Source organism: Schistocerca nitens, chromosome 8 (assembly GCF_023898315.1).
Source record: "Schistocerca nitens isolate TAMUIC-IGC-003100 chromosome 8, iqSchNite1.1, whole genome shotgun sequence".
Lineage (NCBI taxonomy): Eukaryota > Metazoa > Arthropoda > Insecta > Orthoptera > Acrididae > Schistocerca > Schistocerca nitens.
Genome location: NC_064621.1, coordinates 214,460,128 through 214,485,775, shown reverse-complemented (window position 1 = coordinate 214,485,775; position 25,648 = coordinate 214,460,128). Strand labels below are relative to the sequence as shown.

General features: G+C 45.1%; 1 protein-coding gene across 1 annotated transcript in view; it reads left to right on the top strand.

Moving 5' to 3' along the window:
• Window positions 1–25,648, top strand: part of LOC126198626 (histone deacetylase 11) — a 79,678-nt gene that overhangs the window by 7,536 nt on the left and 46,494 nt on the right. The window contains exons 2-5 of the mRNA XM_049935083.1: window positions 13,845–13,995; window positions 14,108–14,218; window positions 17,304–17,395; window positions 21,420–21,624. Coding sequence (XP_049791040.1) covers window positions 13,845–13,995; window positions 14,108–14,218; window positions 17,304–17,395; window positions 21,420–21,624 — 559 coding nt within the window. The remainder of the gene's footprint in view (window positions 1–13,844; window positions 13,996–14,107; window positions 14,219–17,303; window positions 17,396–21,419; window positions 21,625–25,648) is intronic.

The window sequence follows — 25,648 nt, the reverse complement described above, 5'->3', positions numbered from 1 at the left end:
CGCTTTCCATCGCTTGGGCATGGATACGCTCCTGCGTACACTCTCTGCCAAACACTGTGCAGGGCCATTTTCTGCACTGACGGCGACCATGGACCACTTGTCACCTAACATCCAGCACGGTAGCCAGTCCGTTGTGGTGGGGCCGCCATGTACCCTCTTGGTTGTAGCCCCCTGACTACACAGGGATCGCTCTACTGATGCCTGCGCCGTTCACTCCCCACGTATGCCAAGGAGTAGATGCCCATCTCCTTGGGGCATCGGGACTCCCGGCAATGGCCATCCTGCCAGGTGGCCTTTGCTGTGGCTGGGTGGCGCCCGTGGGGAGGGCCCTTGGTCGGAGTAGGTGGCATCAGGGTGGATGACACGCAATGAAGCGTGGCACTTCTTCTCTCGCTGGCGGCCAGCCGCCAGCAGTCTCTAAGCGTTCTCGGGCTCAATTTAATGCTGAAAAGTACAATCCGAAAACGTTCCCCTCTCTGGCCACGCCGTGGGAGGAACGTAAATCTCAGGATGGCAGTAGCAAATATTCGCCCCGATTCTTAGTTTGTACGAGGGCTGATGGGGAGTCTTTTCTCTCCACAAAGCCTCAGTTCTTCGTCGAGCATTTAGAGGACAAGTTTGGGGAGGTGGAGGGTTTGTCAAAAATGCGCTCTGGATCGGTCCTGATACAAACGGCATCCTCTGCCCAGTCACGGCGGTTACTTGCTTGTGACAAGTTGGGGGATGTTGCTGTTACGATCACACCGCATAAGAGTTTAAATATGGTCCAGGGTGTTATTTTCCATAGGGACCTCCTTTTGCAGTCTGATGACGAGCTGCGCGCCAACCTCGAACGACGAGGCGTTCATTTCGTCCGGCGCGTTCATCGGGGTCCGAGGGACAACCAGGTTGCTACCGGTGCCTTCATCTTGGCCTTCGAGGGTGATACGTTACCGGAAAAGGTCAAGGTGATGGTCTACCGATGTGACGTCAAGCCCTATATCCCTCCCCCGATGCGGTGCTTCAAGTGCTGGAAGTTCGGCCATATGTCTTCCCGCTGCACTTCCAGCCTCACATGTCGAGATTGCGGACGCCCATCTCATCCCGATACTCCATGTGCCCCGCCTCCTATCTGTGTTAACTGCGGAGAACACCATTCCCCCTGCTCGCCGGACTGTCGGATCTTCCAGAAGGAAAGGAAGATAATGGAATATAAGACCCTGGACCGCCTGACCTACACCGAGGCACGGCGGAAGTTTGAAAGGCTACATCCTGTGCCCATGCCGTCCACCTATGCTGCTGCTGCAACACCTGTTCGAACTTCTTCAGTGTCGTCCCCAACAGTTCGAACTCAGCTCTGTCAGCCATCACCGGCCCCCTCGGTTGTGGGGGGCACTTCACTCCCTGTTGCTCCTGCTCCATCTACTTCAGGAGCAACACCACCCCAACCACCGGGGACATCTGTTCCCCCTTCACAGCCGGAGAAGCGTGGGCCTTCTTCGGCTCCTCTCGCCCGGAAGGGGTCCCTTGGGGCCCTCCCATCCCAGGCTTTGCCCAGTGCCAAAGCGGACACTCGCCAGTCTGCCAAAAACCCACCGGTCGCTGGTTGTCGGGCGTCGCGGTCGTCTTCAGTCCCTGAGACTGACCCAGTGACGCCCTCCCAGCCAGATCCCCCAAAGGCACAGCGAGCAAAGCAGTCAAAGAAAAAGGCTCCCAAGAATCCTGAAATTGCGGTGGCACCTGTCCCACCGCGACCTTCTCCCTCTGCGTCCGAAGATGAGGTGGAGATTCTGGCGTCCGCTGAGGACCTCGATCTCGGCGGTCCCTCAGACGCCATGCATGGCACTAGCGCGGGTGCTCAGTCGGAGGCAGCAGGTGATCCGGCGGCGTAATCTGCCTTCCCAGTCCCGTCACGCCTTTCCCAGCCATGGACCACACCATCCTCCAGTGGAACTGCAGCGGTTTCTTCCACCATCTAGCTGAGCTCCGCCAACTTATCAGCCTTCACCCTTTCTTCTGCATTGCTCTCCAGGAAACTTGGTTTCCAGCAATGCGAACCCCCGCCCTCCGTGGCTATCGGGGTTACTATAAGAACCGAGCAGCTTATGAAAGGGTGTCTGGTGGCGTCTGCATATATGTCCTTCACACTCTGCACAGCGAGTCTGTCCCTCTCCAGACGCCTTTAGAGGCTGTCGCTGTACGCGTGTGGACGCCACAGGCTGTTACCGTCTGCAGCCTTTACATTCCACCGGATGGTGATGTCTCGCAGCATGTCCTGGCTGCACTAGTCGCCCAATTGCCGCCACCTTTCTTGCTCTTGGGCGACTTCAACGCCCATAACCCTCTGTGGGGTGGGTCAATGGCAACAGGCCGAGGCGCCATCGTTGAGCGTTTATTGTCACAGCTCGATCTCTCGCTGTTAAATGATGGTGCCTTCACACACTTCAGTGTGGCGCATGGCACCTACTCCGCCATTGACCTTTCACTCTGTAGCCATAGCCTCTTACCGTCTGTCCAATGGAGTGTGCATGACGACCTGTGTGGTAGTGACCACTTTCCGATCTTTTTGTCACTACCACAGCGCCACTCTTCTGGGCGCCCTAGCAGATGGGCTATGAATAAGGCTGACTGGGACTTGTTCTCCTCCACTGCCGCTTTTGAGCCTCTCCCTACTGATGACATTGATGCGGTGGTTCAATCGGTCACCACCGGCATCGTTACTGCCGCCGAATCTGCCATTCCCCGTTCTTCTGGGTCCCCTCGGCGGAAGGCTGTGCCTTGGTGGTCGCCTGCGATCGCTGAAGCGATTAAAGATCGCCGGCGGGCGCTCCAGCGTCACAAGCGACATCCCTCCATCGACCACCTTATCGCCTTCAAACGGCTGCGTGCGCGGGCACGCCTCCTTATCCGCCAAGGCAAGAAGGAGTGCTGGGAGCGGTATGTATCCACCATTGGCCTCCATGTCACTCCATCGCAGGTCTGGGCCAAGATTCGACGCGTCTACGGCCATCGGACCCCTGCCAGCGTCCCTGCGCTCTCACTGAATGGAGCAGTTTGTACTGACTCCGACGTCATTGCAAATCGCTTAGCAGAGCATTTTGCTATGAGTTCCGCCTCTGCGAATTACCCCCAGGCCTTCCGCTCCATTAAAGAGCGGATGGAACGTCGGAGCCTTTCGTTTCGCACCAACCACCTAGAATCTTACAATGCTCCATTTAGTGAGTGGGAATTTCGCAGTGCCCTAGCTGCTTGCCCTGATACCGCTCCTGGGCCGGATGGCATCCACTGTCAGATGCTGAAACACCTTTCAGTGGTCTGCCAGCGGCGCCTTCTCGATCTTTACAACCGTCTTTGGGTCGAGGGGGAGTTTCCGTCGCAATGGCGGGACGGCGTTGTCATCCCCGTCTTGAAACCTGGAAAGAACCCTCTGGAGGTGGACAGCTACCGTCCCATTAGCCTCACCAACGTTCTTTGCAAGTTGCTTGAACGGATGGTGAGCCGGCGCTTGAATTGGGTACTGGAGTCTCGGGGCCTTCTTGCTCCGTCTCAGGGTGGGTTCCGTAAAGGCCGCTCCGCCACCGACAATCTGGTGAGCCTGGAGTCGGCCATCCGTACTGCCTTTTCCCGCCGTCAGCACCTGGTCGCTGTCTTTTTCGACATGCGGAAGGCGTACGATACGACATGGCGTCATCACATCCTTTCTACGCTTCATGGATGGGGTCTTCGGGGTCCTCTGCCGATTTTTATCCGCAATTTTCTGTCGTGTCGTACGTTCCGCGTGCAAGTCGCGGCCTCGTGTAGTTCCTCCCACGTCCAGGAGAACGGTGTGCCACAGGGTTCTGTTTTAAGTGTCTGTCTGTTTTTAATAGCCGTTAACGGGCTTGCTGCGGCCGTGGGAAATTCTGTCTCCGCTTCCCTGTATGCTGACGACTTCTGCCTTTATTACAGCTCTACTGGCATTAGAGCAGTTGAACGTCAGCTACAGGGCGCTATCCGCAAGGCGCAGTCTTGGGCTGTAGCGCATGGGTTTCAGTTTTCGGCAGCCAAGACCCGCGTTATGCATTTCTGCCGGCGCCGAACAGTCCATCCTGACCCGCAGCTTTATCTTGCCGACGAACTGCTTGCTGTGGTGGAGACCCACAGGTTTTTGGGGGTGGTTTTCGATGCCCGGTTGACTTGGCTGCCACATATCCGGCAGCTCAAACAGGCGTGTTGGCGGCATCTCAATGCTCTGCGCTGTTTGAGCCACACCCGCTGGGGCGCCGACCGCTCTACCCTGTTACGGCTCTACCAGGCGTTAATCCAGTCCCGCCTGGATTATGGGTGCCTGGCTTATGGCTCAGCATCCCCATCTGCGTTACGGGTGTTGGACCCAATTCTCCACAGCGGGATACGCCTTGCCACTGGTGCTTTCCGCACCAGCCCTGTGGACAGCGTCCTAGTGGAGGCAGGTGTCCCTCCACTGCGGTTCCGACGTCAACAATTACTGGCTGCTTATGCTGCCCATGTTTTTAGCTTGCCCGGGCATCCAAATTACCGTGTGCTGTTCCCACAGTCGGTCGTCCATCTGCCAGAGCGTCGGCCCCGGTCGGGTTGTCCGATCGCCGTACGCGTTAAGGAGCTTCTCTCCGGGCTTGGATTTTTCCCTGTTCCCCCTCCTTTCCGGGCCACTTCGCGTACACCCCCGTGGTGTTGTCCTCGCCCTTGCCTTCGGCTCGACTTGTCACAGGGCTCGAAGGACTCGGTCCCTCCAGAGGCCTTCCGCCGCCGCTTTTCTTCCATCCTGGCCACGTATCAGGGCTCTGGAATTGTTTACACCGACGGTTCGATGGTTGCTGGTCGTGTCGGGTATGCGCTAACTCTAGGGGACCATTCCGAACAACGTTCCTTGCCGGATGGCTGCAGTGTTTACACTGCTGAGCTGGTCGCCATCTTTCGTGCCCTAGAGTATATCCGCTCCTGCTCAGGTGAGTCCTTCGTTATCTGTAGCGATTCCCTGAGCAGTTTACGAGCTCTCGACCAGTGTTTTCCTCGTTCCCGTCTGGTGATGGCTATCCATGAGTCCCTGCATACTCTTGCGCGTTGCGGCCGCTCCGCGGTCTTCGTGTGGACCCCAGGCCATGTTGGGATCCCCGGCAACGAAAATGTTGACCGGCTGGCGAAAGAGGCGATTACTGCACCATCTCTGGACGTTGGCCTCCCGGAGACAGATTTGCGAGCGTTCCTACGCCGCAAAATTCTGGACCTTTGGGACACTGAATGGCGCGCCCTGCCCATGCCCAACAAACTTCGGGCCATCAAGGGGGCTACCGGTGTGTGGCGCTCCTCCTTGCGGGTCTCTCGCAAGGAGTCTGTTGTCCTCTGCCGGCTGCGCATTGGGCACACGTGGCTGACGCACGGACACTTATTGCGACGAGAGGACCCACCTTTATGTCGCTGCGGCTCCATTTTGACGGCGGTCCACATTTTATTGGACTGTCCACTTTTAGCTGTGCTCAGGCAGTCGTTCGCACTGCCTGACACGCTCCCTGCCCTTTTAACAGATGACTCGGCTATGGCTGACTTAGTTTTAAGTTTTATTCGGGCAGGGGGCTTTTATCATTTAATCTGAGTGTTTCTATTTTATCTTATTGTTTTGTGTTGATTCTGGCCTTTGGCCTCCGGTTTTAAACTGATTTTTTAACGTGTTTCTAAGTGGTTGGCATTTCCTTTTTTTTGTTTCTCTGGTCGGCCAACCACCCTCACACTCTGTGTGGTTTTAGTTCGTTTTGTCTTGTCTTTGTCTCAGTTTCTCTTGTGTATCGTCTGTGTTCTATTCTGTTCCTCGTTTTTATTCTCTGTGAGTGTTCTTTGTCTTTGGAAAAAGGGACCGATGACCGTAGCAGTCTGGTCCCTTTGATCCCCCAAACCAACCAATCTCCACCTGGAATTCAACTATTTGGGCGAGTACATTTCCTGGGATATGTAGTCTTCTTCCATTGCCTCCTGTCCTCTTTCGCACCCATGGCAGTATTGGATTTCTCTGTGCCCAATATCCAGCATGGTAGCCAGTCCGTTGTGGGGGGGCCGTCATGTACCCATTTGGTGGGACCCCCCTGACAACACAGAGATCGCGCTGCTGATGCCTGAGCTGTAAACTACCCAGGTATCCCAAGGAGTAGATGCCTGTCTTCCTGGGGCATCAGGACTCCCAGCAACAGCCATCATGCCAGGTGGCCTTTGCTGTGACTGGATGGTGCCCATGGAGAGAGCCCCTGATCGAAGTGGTGGCATAAGGGCAGATGACCCACAATGAAGCGGACTAAGTCATCTCTTGCTGGTGACCGTATGGCGCCAGCAGTCTCCAAGAAGGGCAAGATCAAGTACAATGCTGACAGATATGACCCAGCAATGTTCACCTCGGTATTTAGTCTGTAGCAGAATGGATGGGGACTCATTTCTACTTATGAAGCATCAGTTTTTTTGTTGAACATCTTCAGGATAAGTTTGGGGAACTGACAGCGCTATCCAAGATGAGAAACGGTGCAGTCTTGATTCAGACAGCATCCCCAGCCCAATCCTGGATGTTACTCGCTTGTGACCGGCTGGGTGATATTCCTGTTTCTGTCACTCCCCATAAAAGCCTCAACATGGTCCAGTGGATTATTTTCCATTGCGACCACCTCTTGCAGTCTTGACGACGAGCTCTACACCAATCTAGAATGGCGGGGTGTCCATTTCATGCAGCGCAATTACAGGGGACCCAAAGACAACAGGGTTGCTACCCATGCCTTCATCTTGGCCTTTGAGGGTGAGTCATTGCTTGAAAAGCTCAAGGTGATGGTTTACCACTGTGACGTTTACCCATACGTCCCTCCCACTATGCAGTGCTTTAAGTGATGGAAATTTGGGGACATGTCTTCCTGCTGAACTTCCAACGCCACATGTCAAGACTGCAGACTTCCACTGCATCCAGATGCTCCCTGTGCACCTCCTCCCACTTGTATCAAGTGCGGAGAGCAGCACTTCCACTGCTCGCCAGACTGCACAGTACTCCAAAAGGAGCAAAAAATCATGCAGTACAAGACCCTGGCCAAGTTGACTTACCAAGAGGCTAAACGTAAATTTGAATACCAACACCCCATTCGGTTGACGTCCACATACGCTGCAGCTACATTATCGCCACCTTCACACGTACCAGTCGTACCACACACTGCCATGATCCCTTGTTCTTTAGGGTGCCCCCGGTGAAAGTCAGTACCTTGGTGGTCGCCAGAAATCGCTGAGGACATTATAGAGCGTTGGCGAGATCTACAGCACCCTTACCTACAACACCTAATAGCTTTTAAACAGCTCCATGCCCGCATTTGCCAACTTATAAAAAGACAGAAACAGGAGTGTTGGGAGAGGTACTTCTCGACCAGTGGATGCCATACATCACCTTCCCAAGTCTGGACGAAGATCAGACATGTTTGTGTGTACCAGACCATGACAGATGTTTCAATGACGTGTTATTTACTGGCACAAACGCAATTGCCGAACTATGCTCGAGCCTCCGTGTCAGAGAATTATCGCCGAGCATTTCGCACCCTCAAACAGCGGGTGAAAATCAAAGCCCTCTTGTTCACTGAACATCACAGTGAACCCTATAATGCTCCACTTACAAAGTGAGAGCTCTTCAGCATCCTTGCACATTGCCTCGACACAGCTCCTGGGGCAGATCGGATCCACAGTCAGATGATTAAACATCTAACGTTTGACTACAAGCGACATCCCCTTGTCATCTTCAACCGGATCTGGCGCATTAGCGTCTTTCCATCGCAATGGCTGTAGAGCACCATCATTCCAGTGCTCAAACACAGTAAAAACCCACTTGATGTGGATAGCTAACGGCCCATCAGCCTCACCAACATTCTTTGTAAGCTGTTAGAATGTGTGGTAAGTCAGTGGTTGTGTTGGGTCCTGGAGTCATGTGGCCTACTGGCTCCATGCCAGGGCGTTTTCCACCAGGGTCGCTCTACCATTGATAATCTAGTTTCCCTAGAGTTTGCCATCTGAACAGTCTTTTCCAGATGCCAACACCTGTTTTTTTTTTTTAATTTACGGAAAGCTTACGACACGATCTGGCGATATCGTATCCTGTCTATATTATAGGAATGGGGTCTCCAGGGCCTGCTCCCAATTTTTATCCAAAATTTCCTATCACTCCATACTTTCTGTGTCCAAGTTGGTGCGTCCCATAGTTCCCCCCATACCCAAGAGAATGTATTGAGTATATCTCTATTTTTAGTGGCCATTAATGGTCTAGCAGCAGCTGTCGGGCCGTTGGTCTCACCTTCTCTGTATGCAGACGTCTTCTGCATTTTGTACTGCTCCTCCAGTACTGGTGTTGCTGAGTGACACCGGGAATCATCCACAAGGTGCAGTCATGGGCTCTAGCCCACTGCTTCCTGTTTTCAGCCTTGAAGGCGTGTGTCATGCACTTCTGTCGGTGTCGTACTGTTCATCCGGAACCAGAGCTTTACCTTAATGATAATCCACTCACTGTAGTGGAGACATACCAATTCTTAGCGATGGTTTTCAACACCCGATTGACGTGGCTTCCTCATGTTCATCAGCTGGAGTGGAAGTTCTGGCAGCACCTCAATGCCCTCTGCTGCCTGAGCAACACCAACTGGGATACAGATCGCTCTATGCTGCTGCAGCTCTACAGAGCCCTTGTTCAACCCCTCCTTGATTATGGGAGTCTGGTTTATGGTTCAGTGATGCCCTCAGCATTGCATGTACTTGACCCAGTGCACCACTGCACTGGTAACAGGAGCTTTTAGGGTGAGTCCGGTGACGAGCATCCTGGTGGAGGCCAGAGTCCCTCCCTTGACATTGCACACATTCGTAGTTATCCTGAGCATCCAAATTACCGTCTCCTTTTCCCATCCACGGCGATTAATTTTTTGCATGGGAGGCCCAGGTCAGGGCTTACGATTGCGGTTCGCGTCTGATCTCTTCTGTCTGAATTGGAGTCATTGCCTTTACCACCTATACTCGAGGTCTACTCATGTACACCTCCATGGTGTACACCTAGGCTGAAGCTTTGTCTGGATCTTTCACATGGTCCTAAGGAGTCAGTTAACACTGCGGCTCTCCACTGTCACTTCGTCTCGATTCTTGACATGTATCGGGACCATGAGGTGGTTTACACTGATAATCACGTTGGCTTCGCATATCTTTATGGAGGACATATTGAACAGCACTCCTTGCCAGATGGCTGCAGTGTTTTCACTGCAGAGCTGCGGCCATTTCTCGTGCTCTTGAGCCCATCCGCTCCTGCCCTGGCAAGTCGTTTCTCCTCTGTACTGACTCCTTGAGCAGCCTACTAGCTATCAATCAGTGCTACCCCTGCCATCCTTTGGTAGTGACCATCCAGGAGTCCATTTATGCCCTGGAATGGTCCACTCATTCTGTGGTGTTTGTGTGGACCCCAGGTCTCATCGGAATCCCAGGAAATGAACTGGCCAAACAGGCTACACGGAAACCTCTTCTGGAGATCAGCAACCTCTTCTGGAGATCAGCATCCTCTTCTGGAGATCAGCATCCCTGTAACTGACCTGCGATCATTATTGCGCCACAAAGTTTTTTAGCTTTGGGAGACAATGGCATAACCTCAATACGCACAACAAACTGCATGCCGTTAAGGAGATACGAATGTGTGGATGACCTCCGTGTGGGCCTCTCGCAGGGGACTCTGTGGTACTCTGCTGGCTGCACATTGGTTATATGTGGCTAACACATGGCTACCTCCTCCGTGACGAGGACTCACCTCGGTGTCACTGTGGCTCACATATGACTGTCGTCCACATCTTGCTGGACTGCCCTCTTTTAGCCACTCTGTGGCGGACTTTTAACCTTCCCAACGCCCTACCTTCGGTGTTGGGTGACAATGCCTCAACAGCAGATTTAGTTTTACATTTTATTCGTGACAGGGGTTTTATCGTACCATCTGAGGGTGGGCATTTAGCCTTCTCTCTGAAGTTGCCACACTCCCTCCATTTCAACTCTGTCGCACTTTCTTTGCATTTCGGGTGCTGATAACCTCACTGTTGTGCGCCCTAAAACACTAATAATCATCATCATCATTCTTTGCATTTGTTTGTCTTGATGGTTGTCTTTTCTGTACATGTGTTCATCTCGCCTTGTCTTTCTGGGATGGACATTTTAATGTGTTACAGAGTGGCTGGTTCATCTTCTTTTATTATTGTGATCAGCCAGCCCAGACCATATGCTGTATGGTTTTAATACCTTCTTCTACTTTTCCTTGTGGTGTATGTTTTCCCCATTTTTCGTTCATTCCATTTGTTTTCTTTTTAGGTGTGTAGTTGGGTGTTTTTGTACCTTTAGCCTTGTTTGCATCAGGAAAAAGGGACTCATGGCCCTGTAGTTTGCTCCCTTTACACCCCAAACTAACCAACCAACCATCACCAGCTTATTTCCTCGTGTTCTTTGATCTGTTATGGTCTTCAAGAAACACATTTCACTGATATTCATTTCCATACCTTTGAAGTTATTGTTCATTGTATCAGAACAGTACTGGCCCTTGAGGAACTGTGGACATGTATGTACATTGGGTCACAATAATGTCAGTGAATGGATTCTCCTGTACACCACATTGAAAGCAATAGCAGTGTTGAGTGCAAAACACTCCAATTACCACCATTTGTAAAAATGATTAACCTCCAGGCAGATTGATTACCAACTGAGCTCTTTGAAGAGCCAACTGGCAGTCATATACCTATGTCATTGCTGTTGTCCCCACTGTCAAATTGTATTGATGAAGATGTGGGAGACATATCCAACACTATTACCCGGCCCTTCCTACTGGTCTCCTCTGCTGTTGGCTGGTCACATGGAGGGTCAAAGACATTGCAGCAGCTATTCAGGATCATTGAACTGACACACTTCACAGACCACTCTCATCACTTTTAAGTGGTTTGGTGCAAAGACTTGTTAGCTAATTAACCTGTGGTGGGAATGCTTATCTCCTCCTGTGGAAGAGATGTATAGCTCTCTCTCTTTATTCCAGGTGTGTACCAAGTTCCATAGTCTACTAGGCCACCAAAGAACAAAAACTGTTCCAAATGTCCTCCTTCGTGGTAGTATCTCTACCAATGTGTTGGTTTTTGCTGAATATATTGTGACCCACTTTGTAACCATGTTGGCAACCTTGTCTTACCTTTCTACCATTCAAATGCATAAAAGACTCAGATGATGCAGCACCAGGTCCAGATTTGATTCGTTATCAGGTGACCCAACACCTGAGTGTAGATTCTATCTACTCATAATCTTCAACTGCATTTTGCTCAAAGATGTTTTCCCATCACAGTGACAAGATATCATCACTATCCCAATCCTTAAACCAGGCAAAAACCCAATGTCCATCGACAGCTACCACCAAGTAGTGCACATGGTCTGCAAACTGTTTTGAAATGATGGTAGCCCAATGATTATACTGGGATGTGAATCGACCATTCTCTCTCTATCAGTGTGTTTTATGATCCACAATCAACCATCTGATTTAGCTGGAAACTTCAATCTGACAGACTTTTTCTGAGTCGGCCTCTCATTGCAGTCATTTTTTACCTAAATAAAGCATACGACACTGCGTGGGACTATCACATTTTACTTACCCTCCACTCATGTCATCATACCAGAGTCCATTCTGAACCATAACTCTACTTGGATAACCAGTACTTGGATGTTGTTGCACAGTTTCAATTATTGGGACTGCTATTTGATAAAAAGCTGACATGGCCGTGCCACGTTCATCGATTAAATACTAGTTGTATGTAAAAGGTAAATGCTCTCCGTTTTCTTGCCCACACCTCTTTTGGTGCAGATCACCCAGCTCTAATTCGTATTTACTGGGCCCTGTTCTTGTCACCACTGGACTATGGTTGTCAGGGTTATGGTTCAACAGCTTCTTCAGCTTTGAAATTACTGGACCAAGTCCATCATTGTAAAGTAAGACTGGCTGCAGGTGTTTTCCAGACTAGTCCTGGAAGAGATCAACCATTCTGTTGCCCCTTTACTAGTAGTGCCAGATTAATCCTTAGGTTTCTATTATGTAATGGGCCACCCCCACATTGTGGTTGCAGAGCCACACAGACAGTAGCTCACATCCTGGTGAAATTTCCCCTCTTTCTGGCTCTCCATACTAAGCAAGCATGGTCTTCTAGATTCTTTGCCTCTAATATTGATGGTTGGCATATGGACAGTTTAACTGGTTCCTTATTTTCTCCAAGAATATGATTCTTATTTCAGATGCAATGTTTCAGACTACTTTTTGGAGCAGGGACAAGGTGGCTGGAGTTCGGGCGTCTCCCATTGCATGCGTAGGCTGGGGGACTCTTGATCCTACTTCCTCTGCCAGCTGCCTTGGTCGTCCCTCTTTTACTGTGTTCTAATTTCTTTTGGATGCAGTTAGCTCTTTTTTCGTAGTGGATGATGTTCCCATAGTTATCATTTGAACTATAACATTTTGGAACGGTTGTGGAAGGGTCACACCCCACTGCATGTTAAGCCCCAGAGTCACACCCCACCCACCTACTGACCTGATTATTTCTCGTCGTACTTTACTACTGTAGATCCAACTGATGTCCATTACGATTTTAGTCTTCTCACTTTGACTATTAAGAATTTTCCGGCTAGAAGAGATTCTGTACTCCATAACTGACTTAGCTCTTAATCATGTTGGACCGAGCGAGGTGGCGCAGTGGTTAGACACTGGACTCGCATTCGGGAGGACGACGGTTCAATCCCACGTCCGGCCATCCTGATTTAGGTTTTACGTGATTTCCCTAAATCACTCCAGGCAAATGCCAGGATGGTTCCTCTGAAAGGGCACGCCGACTTCCTTCCCCATCCTGCCCTAATTCGATGAGACCGATGACCTCGCTGTCTGGTCTGCTTCCCCAAACAACCAACCAACCTTAATCATGTTGGCAGGGGGGGAGGGGGGGGGGTGAGATGCAAGTGGTGAAATTTCTCTCGCCATAGATGAGCTGGCACTGATATGACAGGACTTTCAGTGCCTTGATTTTACTACTCCTACATACTTCCATAGTTCAATCAAATTTGTGTGTAACGTCATAATACCAGATGACCTTTTGCTTAACTAAGGAACCAATGACCTTGCTGTTTATTCCCTTAAGCCCCAAACCAACTGATCCAGATGTACTGTCTTCACTCCATATTTGATCAATTCATTGGATTGTAAACAGTCTCTTGTAATGGCATATTTGAAAGTAATTTCATTCTTCTCTGTTTACATTTTTTTTTTTTTTTTTTTTTTTTTTTGCATTCGAAACATAGCTTTCCATGAAACTTTCCATCAGAAGCCCTTTGCCCTTTGCAGCACTCGCTGCTTTCCTACACCTTTCTTCTATATGTTTGAGTTCCAAAGAATTGTTCACTTCTCAAAGAGTCAAGTTAAGAAATAGCAATCCAATATGTACACCTTTGACACACATCCTTACCATAGATTCCTGTTTGTTTATGTGCATATTGTAGCCATCAACCAAATTTCATCAACCAAATGACTCAGTGCCTTTTCAGTTTCATCTTGTGTACCTTTCCATTCACTAATGAGTTACAGAGCTGTATTTGGTGTAAACTCAACTTACAGTGATATTATTTTCAGAATACAAAAACCTATTATAAGAATTATAGCTGGTTGTGTCTCATTCTGGCCTGTATGATCAGCTCTGCCATTTTAATCATCTCACTGAAAGAGGAAGTTATCATCTTATTTAATGTAATGTGATTGCACATAGCCTTATGAATCATTCATATTGTGTTGTATATTGTGTATTGACGACCCTTTTTAATTTCAGCCAAGCACAGATAACTCCGCATACTAGACTGTACATTGAAATTCGGCATAACCAATGGCCTATTGTTTATAGGAAAGAATACAATGTCCATTTTCTTGGTGTAGAAAAACTTCATCCATTTGATGCTAATAAATGGGGTAATATATTCCAGGTATAATACTGTCTGTGTATTAGCTTTGAAACATGGTGTTAAATGTAACTATTGAAGAGTACAACTAGTCAGTGCTTTATCAGAATTTGATGCTATATTTTTATCTGTGTAGTACCTGAAAGATGAGTTGCACCTGTCAGAGGATAAGGTGTTACAACCAAATGAAGCGTCACAAGAGGACCTCTTGGTTGTACATACTGCACGGTATCTTCAGAGTTTGAAGGTACATAATTTGAATTTTAAATCTCATTCTTCACCACTTACATCCGATTTTAGTTTCATTGCATACATGTCTATGTTTCATGTGGAATGCTTTATTACAGTCTTTTTTTTTCTCTGTATATATGTTGATATTTTTTGCTGACTACTTACAGCACTGTGTTTCTGGTGTGCGTACATGTTTGAGATGTTGTCAGATATGTGAATGAAATGCAAATTCTGCACTTTATCATGTGCCTCTGAAAAGAGTTAAACATTAGTTTAGCTGCCAAGGTCCACATCAAAATACCAGAATGAGATTTTCACTCTGCAGCGGAGTGTGCGCTTATATGAAACTTCCTGGCAGATTAAAACTGTGTGCCCGACCGAGACTCGAACTCGGGACCTTTGCCTTGGGCGGGCAAGTGCTCTACCATCTTCGGTAGCTCAGATGGTAGAGCACTTGCCCACAAAAGGCAAAGGTCCCGAGTTCGAGTCTCGGTCGGGCACACAGTTTTAATCTGCCAGGAAGTTTTACATCAAAATAGTTTATAAATAGTTATAGTTGTGTAAGTTTTATGATTTTGGACCTGAACGTTATGTTTTGAAGTTGAATGAGATAACGTGATGATAGTATTGACAGTAGCTGTTTAGAGAACAGCCGCCATAGCAACAACCAATGAGGAAGAGGATGACAGACTAAAGGCCGAAGTACTAAATGTCTTTTTCCAAAGCTGTTTCACAGAGGAAGACTGCACTGTAGTTCCTTCTCTAGATTGTCGCACAGATGACAAAATGGTAGATATCGAAATAGACGACAGAGGGATAGAGAAACAATTAAAATCGCTCAAAAGAGGACAGGCCGCTGGACCTGATGGGATACCAGTTCTATTTTACACAGAGTACGCTAAGGAACTTGCCCCCCTTCTTGCAGCGGTGTACCGTAGGTCTCTAGAAGAGCGTAGCGTTCCAAAGGATTGGAAAAGGGCACAGGTCGTCCCCGTTTTCAAGAAGGGACGTCGAACAGATGTGCAGAACTATAGACCTATATATCTAACGTCGATCAGTTGTAGAATTTTGGAACACGTATTATGTTCGAGTATAATGACTTTTCTGGAGACTAGAAATCTACTCTGTAGAAATCAGCATGGGTTTCAAAAAAGACGGTCGTGTGAAACCCAGCTCGCGCTATTCGTCCACGAGTCTCAGAGGGCCATAGACACGGGTTCACAGGTAGATGCCGTGTTTCTTGACTTCCGCAAGGCGTTTGATACAGTTCCCCACAGTCGTTTAATGAACAAAGTAAGAGCATATGGACTATCAGACCAATTGTGTGATTGGATTGATGAGTTCCTAGATAACAGAACACAGCATGTCATTCTCAATGGAGAGAAGTCTTCCGAAGTAAGAGCGATTTCAGGTGTGCCACAGGGGAGTGTCATGGGACCGTTGCTGTTCACAATATACATAAATGACCTGGTGGATGACATCGGAAGTTCACTGAGGCTTTTTGCAGATGATGCTGTGGTGTATCGAGAGGTTGTAACAATGGAAAATTGTACTGAAATGCAGGAGGATCTGCAGCGAATTGACGCATGGTGCAGGGAATGGCAATTGAATCTCAATGTAGACAAGTGTAATGTTCTGCGAATATATAGAAAGATAGATCCCTTATCATTTAGCTACAAAATAGCAGGTCAGCAACTGGAAGCAGTTAATTCCATAAATTATCTGGGAGTATGCATTAGGAGTGATTTAAAATGGAATGATCATATAAAGTTGATCGTTGGTAAAGCAGATGCCAGACTGAGATTCATTGAAAGAATCCTAAGGAAATGCAATCCGAAAACAAAGGAAGTAGGTTACAGTATGTTTGTTCACCCACTGCTTGAATACTGCTCAGCGGTGTGGGATCCGTACCAGATAGGGTTGATAGAAAAGATAGAGAAGATCCAACGGAGAGCAGCGCGCTTCGTTACAGGATCATTTAGTAATCGCGAAAGCGTTACGGAGATGATAGATAAACTCCAGTGGAAGACTCTGCAGGAGAGACGCTCAGTAGCTCGGTACGGGCTTTTGTTAAAGTTTTGAGAACATACCTTCACTGAAGAGTCCAGCAGTATATTGCTCCCTCCTACGTATATCTCGCGAAGAGACCATGAGGATAAAATCAGAGAGATTAGAGCCCACACAGAAGCATACAGACAATCCTTCTTTCCACGAACAATACGAGACTAGAATAGAAGGGAGAACTGATAGAGGCACTCAGGGTACCCTCCGCCACACACCGTCAGGTGGCTTGCGGAGTATGGATGTAGATGTGATTTGTAAGAAGTTACCATATGGTTTGCTCCATGGATGCCCCACGATATTCTTCCATACTGTTGCAGAACCCTGGAAGTAAGTGGCAGGAATCTGCATGTTTGCATCAGAACTCTTAATAATCCAGTTGAGATTTCTCTCAGCATTATAATCTATTCTTATCACTTATTATTTCTGCAATACCTGTTGTCACAGATTCTTATGATTATCATAATGATTTTCTGTTTCGCAGAAAATTTTATTTCCTCGGAATTCTTTCCTGCTCGTATCCATTTGTGACCTAGTTACTTTTCTCGTATTTTTCATTTTATTGTTATTTGTGTGTTTTTTCCTTCTTATTGCTAGGAAATCAAATTTGAGTTATAGAATTAAAGTCTTTAAACTTTCTACTGTTTATTCCAGCTCTGAATCTGCATGTGACTAGACTAAGTACAACTTATTCCTCTGGTTTTATTTCTTTGCTTTTTTCCATGTCAGATTCCTTGTCTTGAGAGAGCTTGGTGTGTTACGTATATGATGACATAAAATGTCAGCACATTTAATTTGAAATAATCACTGTATCTCTATGTAAAAGTGACTAATGAAGAGTTTTAGTGGCACATATCGTAATACAAATATTAGTTGGTCTGAATAATTCATTGGACTAACATTACAGCTTAATTTCCCATAAAAATAAAAATAAAAAGTGAGTGTCTCAAAGAGCTTTTAGAAGCTACGATTAATAGATTATTATTAATTGTTCATTTTTCATATCATGGACTTTAACCTTTTATCTTTCATGTTTACAGTTCAGTTTTAATGTAGCAGCAGTAGCTGAGATTCCACTGCTAGCTTTGGTACCCAACTTTTTTGTCCAGTCACATTACTTGCGACCTATGAGGTATGATAAATACAGTATTAGTTTATTATATTTTCAGATTTTTATAGTGAAACTATTAGATACTATTGACACATTTGTTGTTAATATTTTATTTATTGTAAACTGGCATAGTTCTTATTATATATGAGAAACAGGGAGAGTTATACATTTCCTAAGGTCTGCTCAGTTTTTGGTTGTGATCAACAAGAAAGAAATGGATACTCAGGGTAAAGTATAGGTTAAGTTCAGGCTAAGAGACAGCATAAGACATACATTTTATTTAATATCATTAAAACTTTTTAATATTTGTTTACATTGTATTATGTCATCAGTATAAGACTTTTGACCCACTCTTGTTGGGAAAACAGATAACCTATATTATTTGTATACCTATTAATTTCCGTCTCTTACACTCTACATAAATTTGAGTGATTAGGCATGAAACACGCATACTGCTGTTGATATGAAAATTATGTAGCCTTATTACAGTTGTATTTTCTGCTGGTTTTCAATATTTATGGCAGAAATAGCAAGCCATTTCAAAATTAACATATTGAATGAAAGTAAGTCTGTGATCCATAAAGCAGTCATTAAATATACTCATCTGCTCAGCTTGGGATTACATTGGATGTGGAATTGTAAAAACTTTAAAATTTTTATTACTACTCTGAGAAGTTAATTTTTTATATTGTATACCAGAAGATAAACAATACAACCAATAGTTTTGGTCCTCTTGCTGTTCCATTTAAGGCTAATGCATGGAAATAAAGACTAGCTGTAAGCCTCTCTGAATTTCTATGATTTTACCACTGGCCATTGTGTGCATGATAAAAGTAATAGTATATTCCACACACTCTAAAAGAGTGAGGTTGTGTAGTAGTTATGACACTAAGACTCTTGTAATGGTCAAGAGGGTCTGCAGAGCATATTTGTGGTACTCACTGAACAAACTTGTGAACTCTGCTGTTCCTCTGTGTACACTCTCTCTCTCTCTCTCTCTCTCTCTCTCTCTCTCTCTCTCTGTGTGTGTGTGTGTGTGTGTGTGTGTGTGTGTGTGTGTGTGTGTGTGTTACTTGCTATGGATTGCAGTGAAAAGACCAACACTCAAAAATGATTCAGAGAACATTCTTTTAAGAGGCTTTTGTAGATAAGTGAAATTTTTATACATTCATTAGTGCCAATGCAACACTAATGTAAATAATGGTACATCTGTACTGATTGGTGTAGTGTGTCTGTCTTTAGCGTTAGAAAAAAATAGCAGAGAAATGACATGATAACAGTTTGCGAATAGAGTGATGAAATTTTGTCTAGCTCAGTTCACACACAATAACAGATAAAGATATCTGTAATAATGACTCTGAAGTAATGTGTGACTTGACATTTTTCTCAAAAACAGTATTTTTCTAGAGGTGAAAGTTGTTGTGTCACAAATAGTCTTAAAACAACTGACACAGTTGATACTTAATTAACTGTGCCATCAAGTGCCACATAGAGAAAACAATATTATGAAAAGGATAGATTGCCACTCACCATATAGTGGAGACGTTGAGTCCCAGGCAAGCACAACAAGAAGGCCACTAAATGCATAAGCTTTTGGCCAGAAGGCCTTCTTCATGAATAGGAAACATACACACATTCATTCATGCAAAAGCAGCTCTCTCTCTCTCTCTCTCTCTCTCTCTCTCACACACACACACACACACACACACACACACACACACACACACACACACACGAGCGTTGTCTGTGGCTGCCAATGCCAGACTGCGAGCAACTGTGCGTGATGGGAGAAGCAACATGACTGGTGGTGGTAAGGGGGAGGGAGAGCAAGTTATGGTTCACATCAGTTGCAGTCAGTTGGTAACCTGTTTTATTTACAACCAAGAAAATGGTCCAGTGGCAGTGTCATTGCTGAGCCAAAAGTTATGAAAATTGATATGCAACTCTGGCATGCTGCTTTAGGCCATTAGAACTCATGGGATATGATCATAATTATCAAAAATGAGTATGTCACATGTTTAAAATTCAAGTGATGTTATTCTCGGTGGGTGATCTGTATGTCACAAAGGAAAAATCATGACCACTTCCTATACCAAATTAGAAGAGAACTCATGAACTTCTGGAGTTAATTCTGTGGGCCAGTGAGAGAAACGTGTCAAGGTGGTGTGAGATTTTTTGTTACCTTTATAGGCAACTATAAGAGATAGTGTCAAATCTATTTCCTCTTATATAAAAGAGAAGTTGTCGACAAATGTGTTGGATTCAAAAACCTAGTTGAAAATCAGACTTGTCATAAAATTAAATCCTTCCTCAGATAATTATAAGGAGTACTGCAATGAAAGAATTGACTCCATCTTCAGAATGGTAGGAATACAGCGGCATCTAAAGTGGTGTTTGTGGTAGCATACAGGGACGAGGTGGAGAGAAGGTAGGGTAGCTGGGTGTATTGGGAAGTTAGACAGAGGGCAGGGCAGAGGGGGTGGGGAAGACTGTGTGTGTGCTTGTGTAATAGAAGGTTGTGTAGTGCTCTGTGTAGTGCTGAAATGGGAACAGGGAAAGGAATCAGTCAGTGAAGGACAATGACTAATGAAGTTGAGGCCAGGAGTGTTACAGGAACATAGGATATATTGCAGGGAGAGTTTCCATCTGTGCAGTTCAGAAAAGCTGATGTCAGCAGTCAACTCTTTTTGTGCCCTGAAATGAGGAATATCCTACCTGCTATCCCTCCCCACCTTCTCCCACCCCCAGTCTTATTCCACCACCTGCCAAACTTACACAGTATCCCCATCCATGACTGGACAGCCCCTGCTCCCACCCCCTTGTCTCATGGTTCAAAACCCTGTAATAGATACAGAGGCAAGACTTGTCCCAAACACCCTCCCACCGTCACCTACTCCAGTCCAGTACAAGCATCACCTGTCCCATCAAAGGTAAAGCTACTTGTGAAACTTGTCATGTGATCTACAATCTAAGCTGCAACCACTGTGCTTCATTCTACTTGGGCATAACAACCAACAAGCTGCCTGTCTGCATGAATGGCAACTGACAAACTGTGGCCAAGGAACAGCTGGACCACCATGTTGCTGAGCATGCTGCCCTACACAATGTTCTTCATTTTAATGAATGCTTCACAGTTTGTGCCATCTGGATCCTTCCTGCCTACACCAGCTATTCTGGATTGCACAGGTGGTAACTCTCTCTCTGCAATATATCCTACATTACCGTAACCCTCCTGGCCTCATTCTTCATTACTCATTTTCCTTCACCCACATATCCCCTCGCCTGGTCCCACTCCAAAAACTACACTGCCTGCTGTTCCACGAGTGCATCCACAGTCTTTTTACTTCTAGCCTTCTCTCCCCTTCCCTTCTCTCCCCCCTTCCCCCTCCCCTTCCCCCTCCCCTTCCCCCTCCCCTTCCCCCTCCCCTTCCCCCTCCCCTTTCCCCTCTCCCTCTCCCTCTCCCTCTCCCTCTCCCTCTCCCTCTCCCTCTGTGCCGCTCCGTGTAACCTCACAATCTAGCTGTCCTACCCTCTCTCCACCTCGTCCCTGTATGCTCACGCAATCAGCACTTCACCCTCCTCCACCCATACCCTGCTATCCCCCCCCCCCCCACCTCCCCCCCCCCCCCCAAACCACCACCTTACCACTACCATCCATGCTGCTTCTTCCATCAAGCACAGTTTCTCTCAGACTGGTCTCTGCAGCTAGAAACAGTGTATGTGAATGCGTGTGCTTTTGTTGTCTGTTTCAGAAGAATGCCTTCTGACTGAAAGCTTATGCGTTTAATAGTCTTTTTGTTGTTCCTACGTGCAATTTAACATCTCTATTATATGGTGAGTAGTAATCCATCCTTTTTCATAATATTGTCATTTTTCCATCCTGGATTTTCCATTGTTTGACATACAGAAAACAGTATGTTTAAAAGAAATAATCAAATTTCTTACCTAATCTTTAAACTTTTAGTGACAAGTATAAATTATGTATATGTCAGTTTTAGTGACAAGTATATGATTATTTTGTTAATAATGCATTATTTTTTTACAGGTATCAGGTGGGTGGGAGTATCCTGGCTGGGAAATTAGCACTGGAACGTGGGTGGGCCATAAACATAGGTGGTGGTTTTCATCACTGCTGTGGACAGAAAGGTGGTGGGTTTTGTCCATATGCTGACATTACTCTTCTCATACGTTTCTTATTTCGGCATGGGCGAGCCAGAACAGCTATGATTGTTGACCTGGATGCACACCAGGTATATTGTATTGTACAGAATATTGGCTTCTGCGATGTTCTTTTATCACTTATTTTCTCCTTCTTTCTTCTTCTTTTCAGTCTAGCTTCCTTTACTATTTTTTTTTTTTTAATTTGCAAAAGTCAGGGATATGAAGAGATCAGAGATACACTTGATACAATGATTGATTTTCTGTCTCTTCTTAGTAGAGGTTGATTGGAGTACATGGACGACAAAAGGCATGGTCAGATCTACAAACAAGGGGGCAGAAAAATTGAAGCTACCACAAAAATCGAGCAATAAACAGAAAGTGACAGGCATAAAAGTCCAAAGTCATATTAATATCGGTAAATAGAAAATGTTCATTAGATGCAGAGGAGGATGTAGGACACGGCTAGAAAGACTGAAGTAGAGAGGTGGTGGACATTTGGGTGGTGTGTTGATGCCCATCACACTCCACTAACAGCTTTTGATTTGAGAGTTACCCCACTCACTTGCCACCAAACATACCCATGTCCTAAAAGGTTTTCTGTCAAAGCAGTGACATCATGCAAGAAATTTGTTGCAGTCACTGAGTAACAGTCCATGTGGACATGGTTGCAATCAGTTTTCTACTTGAATAGTTCTTCTTTTCTGTTTCAGTATTACATTTATTAATAAATGTTGGCTACCTCAGCGGGCCATATGAATAAAAAAAGAGAACATTCTCCAAAGAAGGTTCTCAAAGCAAAAGAACATTCTCTGAAAAAGTTCTCAATTTCATATGAATAAAAAAATTCCAAAACCCACATCCTTTCGCCTTTCCCTCTCCTTCCCTCTTTCCTGATGAGGCAACAGTTTGTTGCGAAAGCTTGAATTTTGTGTGTATGTTTGCGTTTGTTTGTGTGTCTATCGACGTGCCAGCGCTTTTGTTTGGTAAGTCACATCATCTTTGTTTTTAGATATATAAAAAATTCAAAGTGTATTCTATGATGAGGAAGTTCTTTCTTGTGTCATCTGTTGCGTCTGGCATAGAACATATGTGTAATCTTACATTTCATTCACCTCACTCAAACAGGTAAACTATTCATTGTATAAATATGGAGCTGGCATCAGTGTGTGCTGCAAGAGTTTGTGCACATTTCGATTTTTCTTTTATGTGCAGCAACAAATTATTAAGACAATTATGGACAGTGTACAAAAATGCATTTTCTGACGATCTTATTGAATTTTTTACATACAGGTAACTTTTTTTGTAATTGAAGTTAGGTGAACACATTATGCAAACAAAATTTTAAGAATACATCACATTTTCATGTACTCCAAATTTGAACAGTGGTCTGCTAAATAACACAAAAACGTTTTCATTTTAACATCATTTAAAACGTTGCCTTCTTCTTTCATGATTTTTGGGAGGAAAGTTCACAAGCCAAGTAATGTTTTTATTGTTAAACCTCTATAAACTTCTACAGTTTCTCTCTTCAGTATTTCTTTGGGGTAGGTATGTCCTTTTTTGCATGTACCATAAGTTCTGAAACTTAGCCTCAATAGAACTTACTCATCTCTGAATATGCTACAGAGCTTCCTTTAAAAAATGAGAAATGTTCTCTGCTTGTGAGAAATTTATCTAAGAAACTTATCTAGTTTGAATATGAAATCAAAAAATGTTCTTTGGGTTCAGCAACTTCCTCCACCCTTTCAACCAAGCTAAGAAAATTCTCAAGTGAAGTATATTGTCTGACTCACTTTGTTCATGCAAACCTGAGAATGTTCAAAATTCCAGTTATAAAGTACATTCTCCATTTTATTCATAGGAGCCAAAGTTCCTCCATTCATCTCTGTTTCATCTCTTCCATTATATCCTCTGTATTTGTTGTCCTTTTTCTTCTCTTGGCTGTGTATTCTCTACCGGTTACTGTGAGATATTTGGTCTTACTTGGCATTCCATTTATTCTGAAAGTATTCGGCCCAACTCTAATTGTGTTTGTTCTCCCTTAATTATTCTACTTTCTCTGTTCTGGCTTGCTGTCAGTCCTTATTATTATTTTCCTTTTTTATGCTTTCAAACGATACAGTTTTTGTTGTATATTGTTGTTTTAGATTTTGCGTCTCACAAAGTAGTGCTCTCATTCATCCCTGTATGTGCATGTATTTCATTCTTGTTATTTTTCCCGACTTATGTAGATAGTTTACATTCTTTGTCAAATCATTCTTTGGCATTTATACTTAAGAATAATAGTGATCATTCTTCTCAGAACAATATAAACAGCTTGTTGAATCATGCTATATAACCTTACATATTGAGTATTGGTTCTTCTGATTGTGTGTTAAGAATTGTCCTTCATCCCCTTTGGTGGCCTGAATAGCCATTAGATCTATGTTTCTGTATGTGCCCGTTCATCATTTGCCTTTCCAGTTGTTGTTTCCTTAGTCTTTTATACAACCCCAGAGGATATGAAACAACGTATTGTGGCAACCTGCAGCGACATTACACCAGATGTACTGCGGCGTGTACGACATTCATTACGCCAGAGATTGCAATTGTGTGCAGCAAATGATGGCCACCACATTGAACATCTGTTGGCCTGACATGTCGGGACACACTCTATTCCACTCCGTAATTGAAAACGGAAACCACGTGTGTATGTGTACCTCACCCCTCATGGTAATGTACATGTGCGTCAGTGAAAAAGACCAATAAAAAGGTGTTAGCATGTGGACGTAATGTGTTCTTCCAGTCTCTTCTGTACCTAAGGTCCATCACCATTCCCTTTGGATCCCTACGTAATTCGGTGCTCTCCAATACACACGATCGAACAGCGGAGGAGTGGTACTCAAGCGTCAACTTTAGGTTACAATATCTCCAGATGTAATTAACATTTTACAATGCAACAAATGGCACTGATTACGTTTTTGTTTATATGTTCAGATGTGCTAACAAAACTAACGGGGTTCCATTTAAAAAAACGTAGGTTTGTGTTAAAAACATACTTCCGTGCATTTTTTTATGGTTTGTATTAACCAATTACACTAGCCCCTCTCCTCACGTTCGGTCTGTGGAATCAATTCGTCAGTATTTGATGTGGTTTATGAAATATATCCAGCGGTAATGTTAGGTGACTCACCCTGTATATACACAACTTATTTTTTACAATTTTCATTTTACTTACTTTGCTCAACTTTTTCATTTTTTTTCCATTTAAGACCTCCATTGTTTTCCATCTCTCTTATCCTGCTTCTTACTTTTATTTACTTTTCTGTCTTTTTATCTTCTCTTGTCTCTCTGTGCTCCCATAAGGATTTACAACTGCTGACAGCCAATTCTTGGAGCCTGCTTGATATTCATTTCACACATACACCTTGACCAGTTCCTTTGCCTCTCCCAGTGGAATCTCTTCCCTTGATACATCAAGAATTTGAGAGGATTGGAATTTTAATCCCTGATCTGCTACCCTGATGTAAATTGTTCAGTTTTCCTAAATGACTTTAGGCTCATCCCTTCTCCATCATTGCTCAATCAAAGCTTGTTCTTCATTTTTAATGACCTCGATGTCAGTATAATGTTAAACCTCAACATTTCTCCCTTCCTGCTTCCTTGACTTTAGGCTCATCCCTTCTCCATCATTGCTCAATCAAAGCTTGTTCTTCATTTTTAATGACCTCGATGTCAGTATAATGTTAAACCTCAACATTTCTCTCTTCCTGCTTCCTTGACTCTGGGTAGAAATTTGATATATGGGTATTGTTCAGTGTTTGTTTGGTTTTTGTTTTGTTTTGTTTATTTATGATGTACTCCATTACCACTTTTTGTTATACTACGTGTGTGTATGTTGTCGACTGTGATCATTTGTGACTATGATGATGACAAAGATGATGATGGAAAGGGCAGGGTGAAACCTGGTACCAGCGCATAGCTTACTATTAATGAATAACACCAAGAGGGCCACCTAGCTTAACTTCCTCATCCAATTCACCATCAGCAGTGTCACATGCCCTAGAGGTGAAAATTTTTCCACCACCAAGATTCAAACCTGATTACCCCCAGATAGAGCACCACCACACAAGC